The sequence below is a fragment of the Euleptes europaea genome, chromosome 2 (assembly GCF_029931775.1).
Source record: "Euleptes europaea isolate rEulEur1 chromosome 2, rEulEur1.hap1, whole genome shotgun sequence".
NCBI lineage: Eukaryota > Metazoa > Chordata > Lepidosauria > Squamata > Sphaerodactylidae > Euleptes > Euleptes europaea.
The window spans coordinates 53,092,689-53,111,640 of record NC_079313.1 but is presented as its reverse complement, the minus strand read 5'-3'; the positions used below and the strand labels follow the sequence as shown (position 1 = coordinate 53,111,640).

At 43.8% G+C, this 18,952-nt stretch overlaps 1 protein-coding gene across 3 annotated transcripts in view; it reads left to right on the top strand.

The window, feature by feature from the left end:
* Positions 1-18,952, top strand: part of PRKACB (protein kinase cAMP-activated catalytic subunit beta) — a 95,280-nt gene that overhangs the window by 68,830 nt on the left and 7,498 nt on the right. For all 3 annotated transcript variants that reach the window (XM_056867433.1, XM_056867432.1, XM_056867434.1), the window contains exons 3-8: positions 492-620; positions 5,190-5,288; positions 7,775-7,857; positions 8,267-8,393; positions 9,133-9,228; positions 9,903-10,025. In XM_056867433.1, the coding sequence (XP_056723411.1) occupies positions 492-620; positions 5,190-5,288; positions 7,775-7,857; positions 8,267-8,393; positions 9,133-9,228; positions 9,903-10,025 (657 nt within the window). The remainder of the gene's footprint in view (positions 1-491; positions 621-5,189; positions 5,289-7,774; positions 7,858-8,266; positions 8,394-9,132; positions 9,229-9,902; positions 10,026-18,952) is intronic.

Genomic DNA, 18,952 nt, shown 5'->3' with positions numbered 1-18,952 from the left:
CCTCCTGGAAGCAGCAGGAAAACACCCAATCATAAGATGCCCTTCGCCTCGGAAGAGAAAGAGCCTTCACGGTAAGTACCAAGGCATCCCTCTCAGTGAAGTTTCAGTATATGACTGTCCCCTAAAGGAGAGCAACATATATTCCACCAGGAGCTTAGTGGTGACCAAGCGATAGAGGCTGAATTGGCATGTGTGAAATATACAATATATAACTCTGTGCAGCCAATTTCTGACCTTTCCTAGTGAGGCTGATCTTATCACTATTTATCCAATTCCAAAATAATATATAATTTTTTCCAGTACTGATTATTTTCACCAATACCTTCTGTGAATGTGAAATCTAAATAGTAGTTATTTCTGGTTTCTGTTCAGATTTGCAATACGATACAATATGATGCTGATCAATAAACAAAATGTATGGTATACTATATTTTTATGGATTTGTTGTAAAATATATCTTATATTTTATTGTTTGTCTTATGCTTATTTAGAATACTGCTGGTTTAGATGACTTCGAGAGGCTAAAAACACTTGGAACCGGGTCGTTTGGCAGAGTCATGCTGGTGAAACATAAAACCACAGAACAGTATTATGCCATGAAGATACTGGATAAACAAAAAGTTTGTATAGTTTGGTAATAATAATTTGGTGTGTTTGGTGATTGCTGTTTTCTAAATTCAGTTCACTGCAAATCTGAGCTGATATTGTACTGTTTCTTCTTATATGCCTTTGCATAGACCATTCTGCGCTTGTTCAACAAGGGGAAATGAAACCATTCCCCATCTAAGGTGGAAAAATGGTGCACCAGTTTTCTCTCTGTTAAAACTGTGTTATGTACAGTTACCACAGTTGGGTATTTTGCTTAAATGTGGTTCAAGGTTTTTGTTTTTTCAAATTTTTCCCAGGTAGAAGGGGTCTGCTATAAATTAGTATAGGTTAGATTTATGAAGGGTTAATAAATGGATATGGGGGATAATATATATTCTAAATTGAATTAAAAGACCGCACATGAAGCTGTGGAAGTTAGAACAGAAAAATCCATTTTACTGCTTATGTTATTTTCTCCTAGATGAATATTTTTAGCTTTTGGGGGGTTGCTAGGAACAAAACAATATGAAAGTTTTTATTAATACATCTTAACATTTGAAATGTCTAAGTTCAGAATTTTGTTACTCATACTGGATATTAAAATGTCAAGGTTCTATATTGATTAAATCAAGATTTGAAAAATAGTCTAACACTGTCAGCTAAATCTTTGTTTGGCTGTGCATGTCACTGCATTGTTCAGATAATGTAGGCAATATATTTCATTGCAACGATTATACATTTTTAAAAACATATATAAAATAACTAACTCAAGGAAAAGAAATTGTGTGGATATTCATTGAAATAAAGTAATTTTGGAGGCAGAGTGTTATGGCAAATGGTTCGTGTCTCTGCATAGATATGGCATGCCATTTTTTTGCAGTGGCACAGTTTAAATTACTCCAGCTGTGTATAGAGTTGCATTATGCAACTAGCTTGTTGTGTATCTCCTCAAGCTTGAGTTTCAAGCAGCAGCTTCATGTCTTTTGTGCACATAAGAATTATCTTATTGGTGTAGGAATTCCTAATTTACAGGGTTTGCAGTGTTTGCTATAATATGCAGTGAAATAGTGTTGGAGAACATATAAGCTGAGACAAGGGCTACCTCCTATGATCAGCCACCATAACTACCTTTGAGATGTTCCTTTAGTTGCATGAGCCACTTGCCCTTAAGAACAATCAGGTGTCTGGAACATATTTAAATGACCCAAATGACATTGGTCCTTCACACAGAATAAGCACGAGGGGTGGTGGTGGAATGCACTGTCTCCGTGAAAGTAGTCCAAATGATGCAGTTCCATCTGTTTGGCTAAGTTATCTAAACTTTTTCCCAAACCCGTGGGAGCTACTTGTGTTGAAGTAGCCCCTATGTCACAGGAGATCTGTCTAAAGAGCATCATAGTTGTCCGACCTTCTTAGGCAGTTGCATACTCTTGTATATGGATGGTTATGATACTTGTACAAGTATGTAAAACTGAGGTGCGTACTATCTACCTTGTTCCTCATTGGAAAATTTTGTATTTTTGATCATTCCTGGTTCTCTGCAGTTGAGAACCTCGTGTTATTCAGGGCATCCATCTGCCCCTTCCCTTTTTCTCTAGCTCTGTGCATTCAAGGTAATGAAATTAGCAAACTGTGATAGTCTGTTTAAGAACAGATGGAACATTGGATAGTATCAGGCATCTGACAGGCTGTACTGAGCACAGCCGAACAGGCGTTTTTCAGAGGCTTGTGAATTTGCCTGAGTTACCATGAGATCTATTTTCTCCCTTTGCCTCCTGCTTGGCTATGGTTTTAAACAGTGTTCCCAAAAGAAGGCAGTCATGCACAGTAAACAAAGAAAAAGGAAGAAACCTAGGAGAAGACCTTTAAGTAACAAGCTTTAATGTAATGGCAAAAATGGGACTGAAATAGTCTTGCCCCAAACAGCACACTTTGAATGCCAAAGAGGCAGCAGTTCCAGGCTTGGAATATATAGTTTAAGTATGAATCTTTCATTGGGTGGAGGGTGTAGATATACTTGGTGTTTAGTGGAATTTTTAAAGTTTAGGCAGACTGGAATGGTAGGTCTTGGGGAAAGAAGAAGAGGTGCAGAGTGTGAGGCGCAGGGTATTGGGCAAGGAAAGGCATGCTACACTCATAATTGTCGATGAAACAGAATTCTGCTGTTAGGATTGACCACCTCCTGCTCCTTACAGAATGAACATAAGGCATGGGTTTGGACAAGAGCAAGCAACTTTTCAGCCATCCAGTGGGTGGATGCAGCCATTCTGCTCAGCAAAGTTTGTTGCCTTCCTCCAACTTAAATGGCTGTTCCATTGAAGGGTGGGATGCTTAAGTTGATGGAATGCCCCTTAGACTAGCTAAAAGAAGGCTTCAAACATTGTTTAGTCGAATGACTGGTTATAAGAGATCTGTATCAAGTATGCCTCCCCAGATCAAAAAATCCACATTGGGACCACACAGAGCTAAGAGAGATTTCTGCAAAACTGGTGATATTACTAGATGTGTAGGAAAATGTTATTTGAAAAACAAACAATTTGCAGCTACACCCACCAAAAACTGTATGAGCAACATCTACATGTATGCAGATGATACAGAGGAATAATGCCCATTATTAAACAAATGGGAGGTAGTGTGATCATTCCACCGGGCCGGCACCAGGGCCGAAAAGGACAGCCGCACACTCTTAGGGCCAGGGATCACCAGTAAGTTGTTATCAGATGACCGTAACGAGGTATACCAGGAGAGGTGGTCCCGAAGATACGAAGGGCACAGGCCGTGTAAGGCTTTAAAGGTTAAAACCAGCACCTTGAACCTGATCCGATACTCCAGCTGGAGCCCCTGCAGTTGACGGAGAACTGGCTTTATATGCTTTCAGGGCGAGACCCCTGTAAGGAGTCTCGTCGCCGCGTTCTGTACCAGCTGGAGCCGCCGAATCAGTCTTGAGGGCAGCCCTGTGTAGAGTGGTCTAGCCTAGAGTTGACCGCCGCATGGATCACCATGGCTAAATCAGGGCGTGAGAGATAGGGCACCAGCTGCCGGGCCTGGCGTAGATGGAAAAAAGCAACCTTGCCCACAGCTGTGACCTGGGCCTCCGTAGACAGGGAGGCATCCAGAATCACACCCAGACTCCTGACGGTGGATGCAGATGTCAGTTGCACACTGCCAGGAGCCGGCACCCTGACCCCAAACCACCCCACCCTAGCCACAGGACCTCAGTCTTTGCTGGATTCAGCTTCAGCTGGCTTTTTCTCATCCAACAAGTCACAGTGTCGAAACACCCAGGTAGTGTGTCTGGGGCGGAGTCCGGATGGCCATTAACAGATAAAGCTGGGTGTCATCAGCATACTGATGACACCCCAGCCCGAAACTCCGAACTAGCTGGGCAAGGGGGCGCATGTAGATGTTAAACAACATAGGGGAGAGGATCACTCCTTGTGGCACCCCACACACCAAAGGGTGCCACTGCAACACCACCTCCCCCAGCGCCACCCTCTGTCCCTGATCTTGGAGAAAGGAGTGCAGCCATTGACGGGCTGTACCTTGAACCTCCATGTTGGTGAAGCGGTGGTCTAAAATATCATGGTTGACCATGTCAAAGGCTGCTGTTAAATCTAACAAAATCAGCAGTCCTGACCCGCCTCAATCCTGCTGTCTCTGGAGATCATCTGTCAGGGCGACCAGAGCCATCTCCGTCCCATGACCGGGTCGGAAGCCCGACTGGAAGGGATCTAGAGCTGATGTTTCATCCAGAAACTGCTGTAATTAATTTAAACCTAATCCTAGTTGTGGTTTTTAAATTAATAGGATGGATTGGAGTCTGGCCAAAATTAATTGGTACTAGTGGTTCTTGGTCTTTGTACTCATCACCAGTTCCTGTTGTAACATAAAGAACAACATATAAGATAAAATAATGCCACTGTTTTTTAAAAGTACTTTCCTTATGTACATGAGGAAAATGGAAAAGGACTACTTTAAGCCTCAGGAGTTGGTGATTCTCTTTTGCTGGATGCAGCTTTAACAAGAGCTTGCTGTGTATAGTAGTGCTTCTGTTTAATTAGTAGGTTTGCATGAAACAAACTGTATGCTAGATTCTTGTTTGCAGCGCTTGTAATATGCAAACCATCTTTGTTGGAATAGTTCATAATGTTTCTTTGACAGTCTCAGTGGAGAGCCAAAGATGAGATAGGCATGGAGACTGCATGATGCATCTACTGATGAAGCAAACTATAAAGCAGAAGAGGGAAAGTGTTAATGTGCAGCAGACGTAGTTGTACAGCAGTCTTTTCTGTACACAAGTGGCTACAGTGGCTTGTATCCAGTGGCATGCTTCTACTGTGGAGGTGGCCTTCTGGTGCTGGGCACTTGGGCTTACAAAAGACCATTTTTTGCAAAAGCACCTAGCACCACAGGAGTATGTGGTTCAGCAGAGGAAAGGCTGCAGAAGCAAAACATAAAATCTCAGCCAATGTACCCTACTTTTACAGGCTACGTTTGGCTTTAGCATTTTTGCCTTACATTGTTCTTTCCTTCATAAATAGTGCTTTGGCTTGTTTGGGGCTTTTTGTTTGTGCAAACTAATGAATTCTATTTTTTCATAGGTGGTCAAACTGAAACAAATAGAACACACACTGAATGAAAAAAGAATATTACAAGCAGTGAACTTTCCTTTCCTTGTAAGACTGGAGTATTCTTTTAAGGTAAATATTAGCAAGTATCACTGGTCATTCTGTCATAGTGTAGCTTTCTATCCATTATTCCATTAGATTTAAACAAGTGGGAACCCGCAAGGACTTGCGGTAGGCATCTCATTTCCCCCTCCCGCACTATTTCCTCTTTCCTGAAAGCCCCCATAGCTTTTTCCTTTTATTGCTTCTTTCTCTCCTTCTAGGTTGGCTGACCTCCAGGTGGGGCCTGGAGATCTCCTGGAATCACAACAGATCTCTCCACTACAGAGATTAGTTCCCCCTTAGGGTTGCCAGTTCCAGGTTGGGAAATTCCTAGAGATTTGGGGGTAGAGCCAGGGGATGGCAAGGGTTGGAGAGGGAAGCGACCTCAGCAGGTTATAATGTCCTAGAGTCCACCCTCCAAAGCAGTCATTTTTTCCAGGGGAATTGATCTCTCTCATCTGGTGATCAGTTGTAATTCTGGGTGATATCCAGCCCCCACCTGGAGGCTGGCAACCCTAGTTTCCCTGGAGGAAATGGCTGCTTTGGAGGGTGGAGTCTGTGGCATTATACCCTTCTGAGGTCCTCCTCCTCCTCAAACCTCAGCTTCCCCAGGCTCCACCCCCCAAAAGTCCAAGTATTTCCTAACCTGGAGTTGGCAACCCTGTCTTCTTTCCACCCAACAGTCCATCTACCTTTATCTGTTCTTCTGTCTTAAGCTTTCCCTCTCCCTCCCCCCTGCCGGCATCTTCCACAGCAAGATGGGTACTTGAACCTGGGTCTCGTAGACCCTGCTCTGAAGCTCTAACCACTACACCACACTGACTTTCATAGGGTAGCTGCTGTTGAACAGTAGCAAGCAGCAAGGCCTAGTTGAGTCATGCAAGTCAGGTAGTATCAAGTCACCCATTGGTTGCTTCAAGGCCTAGACCTGGAGATCTCCTAGAATTACAACTGAACTCCAGAAGATAGAGATCTGTACCCCTGGATAAAATGGCTGCTTTGAAGGGTGGACTCTATGGCATTATATTCAGCTGAGACCTCTCCCCTCCCCAAACCCTGCCCTCTTCAGACTCCTCCACAGAATCTCCATGAATTTCCCAACCTGGAGCTGGCAACCCAGCCAGGCCTGGCCCCAGTGAGTTCTCTCTCAAAGGCCAAAAATATGCCTGGAAAGGGCGCCCCCCCTGCCTTTTACACACACAAACTGAATACTGGGATGCTGTGGTTGCTTAGCAACAGCCAATGAAGGAGTCTGTTGTTTTAAGCTAAAGGTGCCCTTTTTATCGTTATTGGGTTTTAAAAAAACAACCCATGGTTTGGTTTGTTTTTTGTTTGTTTTTTAGTTTTCACATCTTTCTGCAAACCTGGGACCCTTTTTAGGTTTGTGGAAAGATCTGTCTTGCCCGGTCACAGCTCTAGTCACTGGATTTGAGTGTCCAAGGATTTGGCCAACTTTGCTATTAGAATTTAAGATAGTAAACTTACTTGACTAAAGGAAGAAATTGTTTTAGACTCCCCAATTAATAAACCTATAGGCTGTTCTACAGATCTTTGATGGATCAAAAAAGCTCCATGGCAACCTGATGAAGTGAGCTCTGACTCACAAAAGCTTATGCTGGAATAAATATTGTTAATCACTAAAGGCCTACTGGAATCTGGTTTTGTTGTTTCAGACTAAAAAAGTGACCCACCTGGAATTATGGCAACCTTTAGGGACTGAAACAGTGATCTTAGAGAATCAAAAAGCCAACATATCTGAACACCCTTCATTGTGCAGAGAATACACAAATGAATTCTAAGATGGGAGTAGTTGCAATGACCCCCTCCCCCATCTCAAACATTGGAAACAATGTATTAGGTCTGATCAGTTTATTAATGATGACTGAAGTATCCTCCACTTTGATTCAGGATGGAATCTCCATTAAGTCTTCTTGGAAACACTTGGGGGGAGAGCATACCTTGTTCTGCGATTTGTCTTCCGATTTGTTCTGTTGGCATATGCATGCTAATAGTGAGAAGTGCCTGGGCATTACTTTCTGGGAATCATGAAGAAAACCTTCATCTTCCAGATGCGTCCATATTTTAGTTGTATCTTCTAAAAATGTTGCTGCAATAGTGCAATTTTTTCTTCCTGTTTATATTTTTTTCACTCTTCTGCAAAAGAAAACAGTACCCAAGTTCAGCAAATCTGAAAATAATAATAGTCCTACCAGTCAAAGCCAAAAAAAAACTGTAAGGAGGAAATGAGGCTTACAACAAAGTACATCTGATAATAACAAAATAGGCAATTTTTTCAGACCAACCGATCAGAAATTTTGCCAACATTATTGGTTTGAGTTCATGGCCAGACCTGAATGCTTCCTATCTAGATCATCTCACATTTTGTTCCATGTTCAATACAATAATGTATGTAATTATTTTTTAAACAGTTTATTTTGTCAAAAGTAAAATATGATGTACTTGGATTTTCTACAAATTCCTAGATTCCCAACTGAACATTCTTCATTTTCCCTTAGGACAATTCTAATTTATATATGGTTATGGAATATGTTCCTGGGGGTGAAATGTTCTCACATCTAAGAAGAATTGGAAGGTTCAGGTAAGATGGGCTAAGGAAATTAGAATTTATGAAAATCTGTACTAAGCGAAACAGGGATAGGGAGGAGACTTGGTAGCAGTACTTAGCTTTTGAAGGATCAGGAAATACTTTCTAACAGTTCCTTGCGTATATAGTCACCAGTTTTCTCAAATGTCTTTGAACAACAAGTTCTCTAATACTTTCAGCAGTTTTCTGAAATGGTTTTTACATTATAGAACAGTCAAGTCTGTTCATCAATCTATTTTATAAACTTGATATGATAAATTACTTCAAGAAATACTTGTTTCTAGGAAAAGCACAGATCCTAGTGCAGTCCTCTTCAGAATACATACTGTAACATACAGAAGAGGCCCATTATGTTGATGTGAATGGCTGCTGTTAAAAGCCTAATATTTTTCATTCTTTGCAGTGAACCACATGCACGATTTTACGCAGCTCAGATAGTACTAACATTTGAGTACCTCCATTCACTAGACCTCATCTACAGAGATCTAAAACCTGAAAATCTTTTAATTGACCAACAAGGATATATCCAGGTATGATGCAAGGAAATGTTTACACATGAATCTTTGCTGCTTTTAATATGAATGTAGCATGCTTTAAATGTGTTCATTGTAAGGAAATTGACAATAAGAGAAATTAGCTTTTCAGTATTTAATAAGCCATTGATCAGAAGGAATTCAGACTTGATCCAAGTTGGTTTACAATTTCAATTCATTTCAATCAAAAAGTGAAGTGACGTATCCATATAAACAACTGCTTATTGTTACGTGTAGGATGCCTTTAGGAGTTATCTTTGGTTAATTCTCAGCATGTGTGTGGTTTTTAACAGAAGGTAGATTATCTGTCGCCCTGACCTGGATGGCCCAGGCTAGCCTGATCTCGTCAGATCTCAGAAGCTAAGCAGGGTCAGCCCTGGTTAGTATTTGGATGGGAGACCACTAAGGAATACCAGGGTTGCTGTGCAGAGGAAGGCACTGGCAAACCACCTCTGTTAGTCTCTTGCCATGAAAACCCCAAAAGGGGTCGCCATAAGTCGGCTGCGACTTGACCGCACTTTACACACACACACACACAGATTATCTGTCATGACTGTTTTCTTGCTTGAAATGATACATAAAATTCAAGATGAACTCCGTTTGAAATGGCTGTAAGACATGGAGTACTTCTGTGGTTGAACACTTTCTGAAAGATCGAGTTATTACTTTTTTTTTAGGCACCCTCCAAACCTTAATGTGGTGGTTCTTTTTTTTATATATGTATATATACTACTAGGTCACAGACTTTGGATTTGCAAAAAGAGTAAAAGGCAGAACTTGGACGTTATGTGGAACTCCAGAATATTTGGCACCTGAAATAATTCTCAGCAAGGTATTTCAAAATATTTCACCAGATTACAGTTTTAGAGAAGAGATCTGTAATCCCAAATTTACTAATTAGGAAGCAAATTTTATGAAATAACTGAACTTCCAAGCACAAGCAGTGAGGATTGGGGTGATAGAATTAGTTAGCACAGTTTTATTAATGGAATGTAGCTGCATCATCAGGCATAAGTGAACTTAGACAACACATTAAATTCTCAGCTGAGATAAGATCTTAGTCTCATCTATAAAATATTTAGCACTTATGTGCTTGCAAATTGTTTCAGAAAGAATTTAAATAGTGTTGCACAAATTGTTAAATGCAAATAAAATGCAATCTGTTAAGCATTTTTGAGGATGAAAAAAAATGTTGAATTGTACAAAAAATGTTCTGAAACAGTGGTTCTCTTTTTAGCTTAGCTGGTGGAACCACCATATCCTACCAAAAGAATTAAGCAGGTTATTAAGTGATGATGAACAGTATGTTTTACTTTAATTGGCAATATTCAGTCTTAGAACTGTTTCTCATGTAGAAGTAGCCTGAAATTACTTACGCAGAGTTGCCTAATTTTGTGAAAATAGAAGGTGGCTTACTGCACAATTGTATAACCAGGCTGTTTGTTCTTAACACTAAGGATTTATGAAAAACTACTACTAATGCTAATTGTGTTACTTCTTTACCAGGGCTACAACAAAGCAGTGGACTGGTGGGCCTTAGGAGTGTTAATTTATGAAATGGCAGCTGGATATCCTCCATTCTTTGCAGATCAACCAATCCAGATTTATGAAAAAATAGTTTCAGGAAAGGTAAGCAAGGACTTCTGTGATCTCAAAAAAATTATATGGGAGAGGTTGTAGTCGTCTCTTTCTTTGTGCGTATGTGTTCTTCCTCTCTTTCCTTTCTTACTACCTTCACTAAGAAGAAGAAAAAAGTTAGATGAATTTGTTCATTAAAGGTTCACTTTGGGAAAATACTGTGACAAAGGGAAACTGTTACATAGTGACAGATTTATCATTTTAAGGGTGTGTTTGTATGTTTTCTTGACCAGAGAAGATGATAGAATAAAAGCCCATTCCTGAAGAGGGGCAAAGCTTCTTAGAAGCCGGCGTGACCCCTACACCGGCGCAGAGGCAAACATGCCGGTGTCCAGCACCACCGGTGCCAGTACAGCCACACCGGTAGGACTTTCCCAGAAGGGAAAGTCCGTGCTGGCTTTGGGGGGGGGGGATGTTCCCAGGGGTGGAGCTACCTTGAGGCAGCTTCCATGGCCCTTTTGCCCTGAGAACACCCCCTTGAGTGGCAGTTCGCTATGGGGCATTTCCCCCCTTTTAACAATTTTAAACTTTTATAAAGGGCTTTTTTTCTACACTGCATCCAGGAAGCCTCGGAGGAGGAGGCTCAGTTGCGCTGCTCCCAGCCACCACAGATCCACCCCCACCCTTCAGGAATAGGCTACATTTTTTGATTGGGTATCTTACCTAGTATCCCTGCTGTTTTACATAAAGGGGTATTCCCTGGACGAAAACACAACTTTAGATGGTACAAGTCAGAAATTCAAACTGAAAAGCAAAAGCAAAATTCTGTCATCAAAGTTACTACTGTTACTGTATTCTAATTTGAGTCTTATTTTTGAAAAAAGTATAGCTAAAACTTGTTACTCCCCATACTAATAATCTGATATCACTTTGGGGAGGGGCTGTGGCTCAGTGGTAGAGCCTCTGCTTGGCATGCAGAAGGTCCCAGGTTCCATCCCCGGCACCTCCAGTTAAAGGGACTAGGCAGGTAGGTGATGTAAAAGATCCCTGCCTGAGACCCTGAAGAGCCGCTGCTGGTCTGAGCAGACATTACTGACTTTGATGGACCAAGGGTCTGATTCAGTATAAGGCAACTTTGTGTGTTCACTTTGCCTACTTTGTGTTTCATTTGCTAGTCAATATGTCAAAAATTCCCAAGCTATTGTATCTGTTCACTACAACATTATTACATTTGTAAAGAAAAGTGGTTAATATATATATGTACTATTTTTAATACAAAGAGATAAACTATCGTTAACTGTGTGTATAAAATCCCATGAAATTGCTGAGAAGTTTGTCAATACCTTTCATAAACTATGGATTGTTTACCATATGCAGTTCTCTTGCTGTATAGTAAAGTATCATTTGCAATTTATAGAATGAACTGAGACGTACTGTGTATAGTATGAGTTGGATCCAAAGTACCACAAGTATAGTGAAGCTCTCAGAACAGAGCTTCCTGCTGTAGCCCACTGAGCCCCCTCCAAAGAAATTCTGCTCTTGGTTGTCAGCGGACCTTCACAAACAGCATGGAGCACATTCTTCCACCAACAGAAGCACCATAATGCAGGCAGAATTTCATGTTAATTCTGGGTAATAAACTGAAATTGGAAAAAAAAAGTCCATCTCGGTCCCATTAAGGTTGTTCCTCCTGTACTTGTAAATTAAGATTTACAATGTAAAGTCAGAAAGAAATGTAGATACCATAAACACGGAATATGTACACTGTTATCGTCACCATATAGGGAAATATCTATATAATTAACAATTCTGTATAGGAAGAAGAAGCTTATACTTTCTTATACTTCCTTCTGATAACAAGAAGGAAACTGAAGTATAACTTTGCTTATATTCACCAATTTTATTTCACATCTTTTATATACTAAAGAAGTGTGGTTAATATAGCACAAATATTTTGCTCTGTGTCTGCAGTTAATAGCAACACTTGACCAGATTGCCTTGAGAAAACAAGGGACTGGATCCAGTTACTTTCTTCACTCAGTCTCTACCAATTCCCCTCCTTGTTAGAGCCTCTGTTCCACTTGATTTTTGTCCATGCACATCCCATACACGTCTTTTTTGGGCATCGGGCGACCCCCCCCCCCGGTCGCCTTTTTCACCAGCAGAAAATGTGATGGGATTTAACCTCAATATTAGGAATCTGTTAAATACTGGCTTAGGCTAGTAAAAGTGGGATGTTTTATATTATTTGCAGAAAATATTATTAATTCACCAAAAGACATAGGCTTGGATCCTATGAATCAGTTCCGTGAGCTCTAAATACTGTGCTGTAGAGTGCACTTCCTCTTCTGCTAAAACGTCTGGTTGCACAAGAGCACATTGATCTTGTGCAAACAGAATGGTGAGCAGAGAAGGATGTGCACTCCATGGCAGACTATTCAGCATTCATGAGGTTCATAAGATCCAAGCCTTAAAAGTCATCAGTTTTTCAAAACACTGTTGCTGAGGAAAAGAGTAAGAGTAGCACCTTAGAGACTATCAAAATTTCTGGCAGGTACGAGCTTTCATGAGCCACAGCTCACTTCTTCAGATTTGAATGTCTAATTACTTCTCTTTGAAAAGCAAACCCCAATGAAAACCCCACGTTAAAGCTTCGTTAACAATGGGAGGTTTGATGCCACTGTTGATGCCACTGAAAACAGCAATCTCACCTCAATATCGTCATGGTGAAATTTTATACTTCAATGGTGTGACAGTACATTGGGCATTTCATATTGCTAAATATTCATCTTCATGGCTTCTGTGCAGTCCCGCATGGGATCTGCGCTTGCACAGGCCAGCCACGGAGAACTGATTAGAAAGCTTTGAGGAGCGTCAGAGCACCTGGTGCGCTCCCCCTCCCCTCTGTCCCAGGCCAAGAGCCAGCCAGCTTCCCGCCCAACGGTCACGTGACAGAGGGGGGAGGAGCAGTCCTCCCTCAGTTCTCTCTTTGCCACCGTGGTGAGAGGACTAGCTTTGTTTCAGAGAGTCTTTTCTGTTACCTCAGAAAAGTTTTTTCATCGGGATTGTATTTCTTTTTTGCCAATATGGGTTTATTTAACTAATGTGCCAAATGTAGAAATACTGTGTCACAAAATAGTGCCTGTTGTTCTGTTTGAGAGATTTGTGCCTTTTCTTTACTTCAGAAAAGATTTCTCTGCAGGATTTTATTTCTTTTTTGCCAATATGGCTTTATGTAATAAATGTGCCAAATATAGAATGAGTATGGCACAAAATAATGATTGTTGTTCTGTTTAAGAGATTCATGCCTTTTCTTTTACTTTAGAAAAGTCCTCTCCAGGATTTGATTCCTTTTTTTTTTTTTTTGCCAATGTAGCTTTATTTAACAAATGTGCCTAATGTACAATGAGTATGGCACAAAATAATATTGGTTGTTCTGTTTCACAGATTGGTGTCTTTTCTTTTACCTCAGAAAAGTTTTCTCTTAGCATTTGATTTCTGTTTTGCTAGTATGGCTTTATTTAACAATTCTGCCAAATGCTGAATGAGTATGCAGCAAATTAATGGTCTGTTCTGTTTCAGTTGCTAGTTTCATCTTCTCATCCTCTTATTTTTACAACTCATTCAGGCTGTGTTGTGAGGAAAATCGCTAACAGCGGCCAGTGCTTCTTCATAAGGAGTTGGTGTTCACTTCGGACCCCCCGTCAAAAAGACGAACAGCCATTTAGCCTACACTGATGTAACGGCTCCATGGCTTTCGGTCTCCAGTTTGATTGCTATAAGAAAATTTGGCTTTATTAATGCACTAGGGGCTTAGAGTCCCCCATGATGTGCGGGGAAGACGTCTCAAAGCCAAAGGGCTGTGATAAAAACTGGATATGCTGCGGCTCTAGGGGCTCCGTCCCCCATAATGTGCGTTCATGAGACTTTGAAGTCGTCAGGCTGCAAGAAAGCCTTTCTACTGTTGCACTAGGGGCTCTGTCCCCCATGACAAGCTTAGATGGGACCTCGAAGTCGAAAGGCTGAATAAAAAGCCATTTTACTGTTACACTAGGGGCTCTGTCCCCCATGACGTGCATGGATGATGCCTTGAAGTTGACAGGCGCTGTGGAAAGCCTGCTAGTCTACGGCACTAGGGGTTCAGTCCCCCATTATGTGCAGAGAGGAGGTCTCGAGGTCAAACAATTCCAAGGAGGTGGGAACATCTATCCCTCCTCTAGGTGAAAAACCCCTCGCCATTGGTTCGCCTCTGACGCACCAACATGATCCTCGGTGCCGAGACAAGTATGTCGTCGATGTCATTCACCAGTGCCTCCTTGGTTCTGAGAAAAGTGGAGGCAGCATACATTCGGACTCGGCAAAGAGGCTTGGCGTTGCAGCCCCTCCCATCGACGTCAGGCATCACTGTCGATGGCGGGGTAAGCAGGTGTCAGGCTTGGACTGAAACATTGTTCATCATGTGGGGAAGGCTTCTCAGCCAGGTTCCGTTCTTTCCCACCCACATGTCAGCAGAGCCATCTTTGCCACCTTTTTGGGTTGCTCCCTCTGGAATCCAGACACCTCCATGGGTGCATAGACACTCATCCCCTCTGTGATAAGTGTCTCCCCACCGACCCCGAAGTCAGCTGACATGTCTACCTCAACATCAAGGAGGGTGGGCTCATGGGCCACTTCATCTCATGTGCAGCCCAATCTGATAGATTCCATCAGAAATCCTGCCTGTCTCACCGACGGGGTCGTTCAGCTCTATTCAGAGCAATTAATACAGAGGCATATGCTTGGAAGAATTGATACTGTCCCTCAGATTCGAAGTCGGATCTGATGAAGAGTATGTTATGTGAAATTGATATGGTATACATTTGGCTTACTACTTCTTATAGCCAAGCTTTCACTTACAAGGTGGAAAATCTGTATAAAGCTAAGGAGGATGCTGGATTCCTCTAACAGTATCTTTCACCTAGTTGCTGGTTGCTGGGATACTTCTATCTCAATATGGCTGCGGTTCCCAATGGTTTCTTGGTTCTGAAACTGGGGAGAATACCCCTCTGGGTCTATTGTGGATCATTGGTCTAAGACAGTGATGGCGAACCTTTTAGAGACCGAGTGCCCAAACTGCAACCCAAAACCCACTTATTTATCACCGAGTGCCAATGCGGCAATTTAACCTGAATACCACCAGAGGGGGCCCAGAGGGAGAGGCTAGGGTTGCCAAGTTCCTCTTTGCCATGAGTGGGAGGTTTTTGGGGTGGCGCCTGAGGAGGGCGGGGTTTGGGGAAGGACTTCAGTGCCATAGAGTCCAATTGCCAAAGTGGCAATTTTTTCCAGGGGAACTGATCTCTATTGGTTGGAGATCACTTGTAATAGCAGGAGATCTCCAGCTAGTACCTGGAGATTGGCAACCTGTTCCTTAGTGTTTTCTCTCTACATATCAAGACAAATGGAAAGATGTTTGGAGGATGGCTTGTGGGCCCTTCAAAGGTGGAACAGGACTGCATGCCCCTCCACCCGCACAGACCCAGAGGGCGCCGGAGAAGCCGCTGGAGGAAAAGAAGGAAGGAAGGAATGAAGGGAAGAGAGGGAGAAAGGGAAAGGAGGGAGAGAAAGAAAGAAAGAAAAAGAGAAAGGGAGAAAGAAATGGAGCGAGGAAGAGAAAGAAAAGTAGGGAAAGAAAAGGACGGAGGGAGAGAGAGAAAAAAAGAGGCCATTTATGCATGGGAGGTTTTGCCTTGGATTTGCCACTCTCCAGATGCACATTTTCCCCATCCGGATTCTCAAAACTCTGCATGGGGACTTACTGATGAGTTTTGAGAATTTGGATGGGGAAAATGTGCATCTACAGAGCAGCAAATCCAAGGCAAAACCTCCCATGCTTGAGTGGCCAGAGACAGAAAAGCCTTCCTGCTTTCTCTCTCTCTCTCTCTCATACACACACACACACACGGCCCCCACCTCCTCCCTCAGCAGAGAAGTGGGGGGCGCGTACGCAGAACAGCCCGCAGCGCAAGGGGGGCAGGCGGGAGACCCTTCCCTTCCCGTGAAGGCTCGGTGTCCTGCCCCGCTCCTACACACCCATGGAGGGCTGGGGCAGGTCCTGGGTGAGGGAGAAGGAGCTGGGAGAGGAAGGGTGAAGGGGCAGGAGAGGCAGAGCAGCCCAAGGAAGGCCAACAATGCGGTGGTGTGGCTCAGGCCCACCAGCCAGCTGGGCGGCAAGCAGGAAGGCATGCAAGGGGAGAAGGGGGGAAAGGGGGGAATGGACAAGGGCCCAGAAGCCTTCCCCAATCAGGCACCAGCTGTGAAGGGGGACAAGAAGGGGAAAAGAAAAAAAATCCTGCCCCGCTGACAGCTGCCCCCACCCAGCGGGGCCGGCCGCCAGCGAGGGAGGGAGGGGAGGGAGGCACCCCAGAGCCTCCGCCTGACTTGCCGCCCTGTGGCTCACCAGCCCTGCTGCTGCGCCCTTTGCCTATGGACGGGGCTGGGTTCCGCCGCCTCCCACGTGCCTGGGGTGAGCAGGAGCAGGAGGAGGATCCCCCGCCCGGCTGGGCCTCACCGCCACCGCCGCCACCCACCCATTTCAGAGTGGAGCTCCGGCGGAAAAGAGGCCCGTCTGGCGCGGAGGGAGGGAAGGAGGGAGGGAGCCCAGCCTAGCTCAGCGCCCCTCTCTGCCTGCCTGGCTTGCCCAGGTCCCTAAGCCCCCCGCCCGGAGGGGATCTCCCATTCGGCCGGCCGGCCTGCCCCGAGGGGGGGATGCAGCGGTGGGGCGCGGCGGCGGCAGGCTTGTGAGAGGCGAGCAGGGTGGGGCAGAGGGCGCCTCCTTCGCACCCACCGGCCAGCCACGCCCCTCCACCCGCTCAGGCCCAGAGGGCGCCGGAGAAGCTGCCGGCCATGCCGAGTGCGGGAGCTTGCCTTTTGTTCCCTGTTCTCCCACCCTCCTGGCTGGCCACGCACGCTCCAGCGGCGGCTTCTGTGGGAGAGTCCGGGGGCCACCGCCAATGATGTCAGAGGTTCCCCACCCCTGGACTACAGCCTCCCCCATCCGGGGCGGGGCAGCGGCTTGGAGGAACCGCGCGTGCCGGCAGAGAGGGCTACGCGTGCCGGAAGTGGCACGCGTGCCATAGGTTCGCCAACACAGGTCTAAGACGTCTAGACCTCTGGTTGCCAAATTTATAAAACGAGTTTCAAGAGGACATTAAAAAAACATACAACAAACAATTGTGTTTCCAGTTTTGTCCCTAGGTTCTCACTGCACTTGTTAAAAGTGTCTACCTAATTACTTCCCCTCATGAGATCACGTTCCTCTTCTGGAAGTCAGGACGATCCGGTGCCATTTCATACCTTTTTTCAGACACTGCTATGAATGCATACAGTACGACAACATAAATATCTCTAGAATGTGGTGGTGGTGGGGGGTGTTCCCTGTTCTGCTGAGCCAGGTTCTTTCTGTTGTGGCAAAGGACCACATAACGCAACATTTCCTTCCTGGCCGTCCAGGGGGTGAGAGAAGTCTACTCTGTTACAGACTTCCCAAGCAGAATGGTTTTGTCAACCCACAGGTAGTTCCTCACACTTTCTGCTCTGCTTTCCCTTTTTAGGGAATAGGGATCTTTTCCTTGGTGGAGTCCTATTGTCATAAGCGCCAAGGCAAAATTTCCCTTTCTTACTCCGAGACACTGGCTGCCATGAGGCCCTTGAGGAACATTTCCAGTTGTGCTGGTCACGTTTCTATTGATGCTGCCTTTTTGTTTCCCTGGCTCCACAATAGCAGGGCACCAGTGTTGCTCACAGGTCCCTACTGGCCAGAATGTTTTTTCCCCATTCTGTGGATTAATTCTGATGGAGATTTGGTGTACTTCCTCAGGAAGACGATCTGATCCTGGCATGGCCCCTACTCTGCCACGATGTCCCTTCACTACATCGGGCGGTGTGGATCTCCCAACCATCAGATGGGATCTAACTAGAGTTGTTTTTAGCATTACGCGTACCGCCCACTTGACTGTCTTATGCTGCCAAGTGAACTTGGTTTTTTTTTTCACATACCTTTATTGGCATAATTACAATACTTCAGCCAATGATGGAAGCAGGATATAAGTACTGCACCCTTTAAATTAGGGATTAGTAATAGTCTCTATAAATTATGGTTTACAAAATATACTAGTTAAAAACAGTTTTAATCTTCAGCACTTCAGCAAGAAATTGGGCTACCATCGCCGTTATTTCAGGGATCAAGTCATTCAAGAGAAATTGACATTTCAATTTGTTTTTCAAAGATCTTTTGGTAGCTAATAAAGCAGACAATAGTTTTCTGCGCTTACATTCATAAAAGGGACAATCTAAAATTATGTGATCAATAGTATCGATTGAATTAAGATTACACGATTCATGCCTTGGGATTTGGGAATATCTGCCGGAAAGCATCTTAGATGGGAAATCGTTTAGCTAATAAAAAAGCTCTACGTTGTGTGGGAAGTGAACTTGTTTTTTGTGTGATCGGGTTCAGACAGCCCGCAACTTCACCATGATGTGGGGTGCATCATTACTCATACTCATTAAATGATACTCGTCTGTCTGTTACTTCCGTCAAGCACATCTGGCAGTCATCTCAGTCCTCCATGTCCTTATTAATTCTTACTCCGTATTTGCAGCACCAGTGTGCTAATGGCTTTGAGGGGCTTGGCTAGTCTATTTTTCATACGCTAATGCCCCATATTCTTCCTTGGAGTTTATATAGTACCAACTAGGCATAAAACCTTCGGTCCAAAGGCAACGTCTAACTTGGTTTTCTTTCATCTTGTAAGGTGGCGTTTCTGGTCGCTATCAATTTGACCAAAATGATGGGGGGCTTATTGGTCTGTTACCGCTTTCCATCTGGTTAAGGTAGTATTACCTAGCTTGGAATTCAACCTAGGGTAGTGTCTAATTTCCATGTTCAGGACATTGCCTAACCTCTTTTCTTCTGTATCCCCAGTCGCTAATTGACCAAT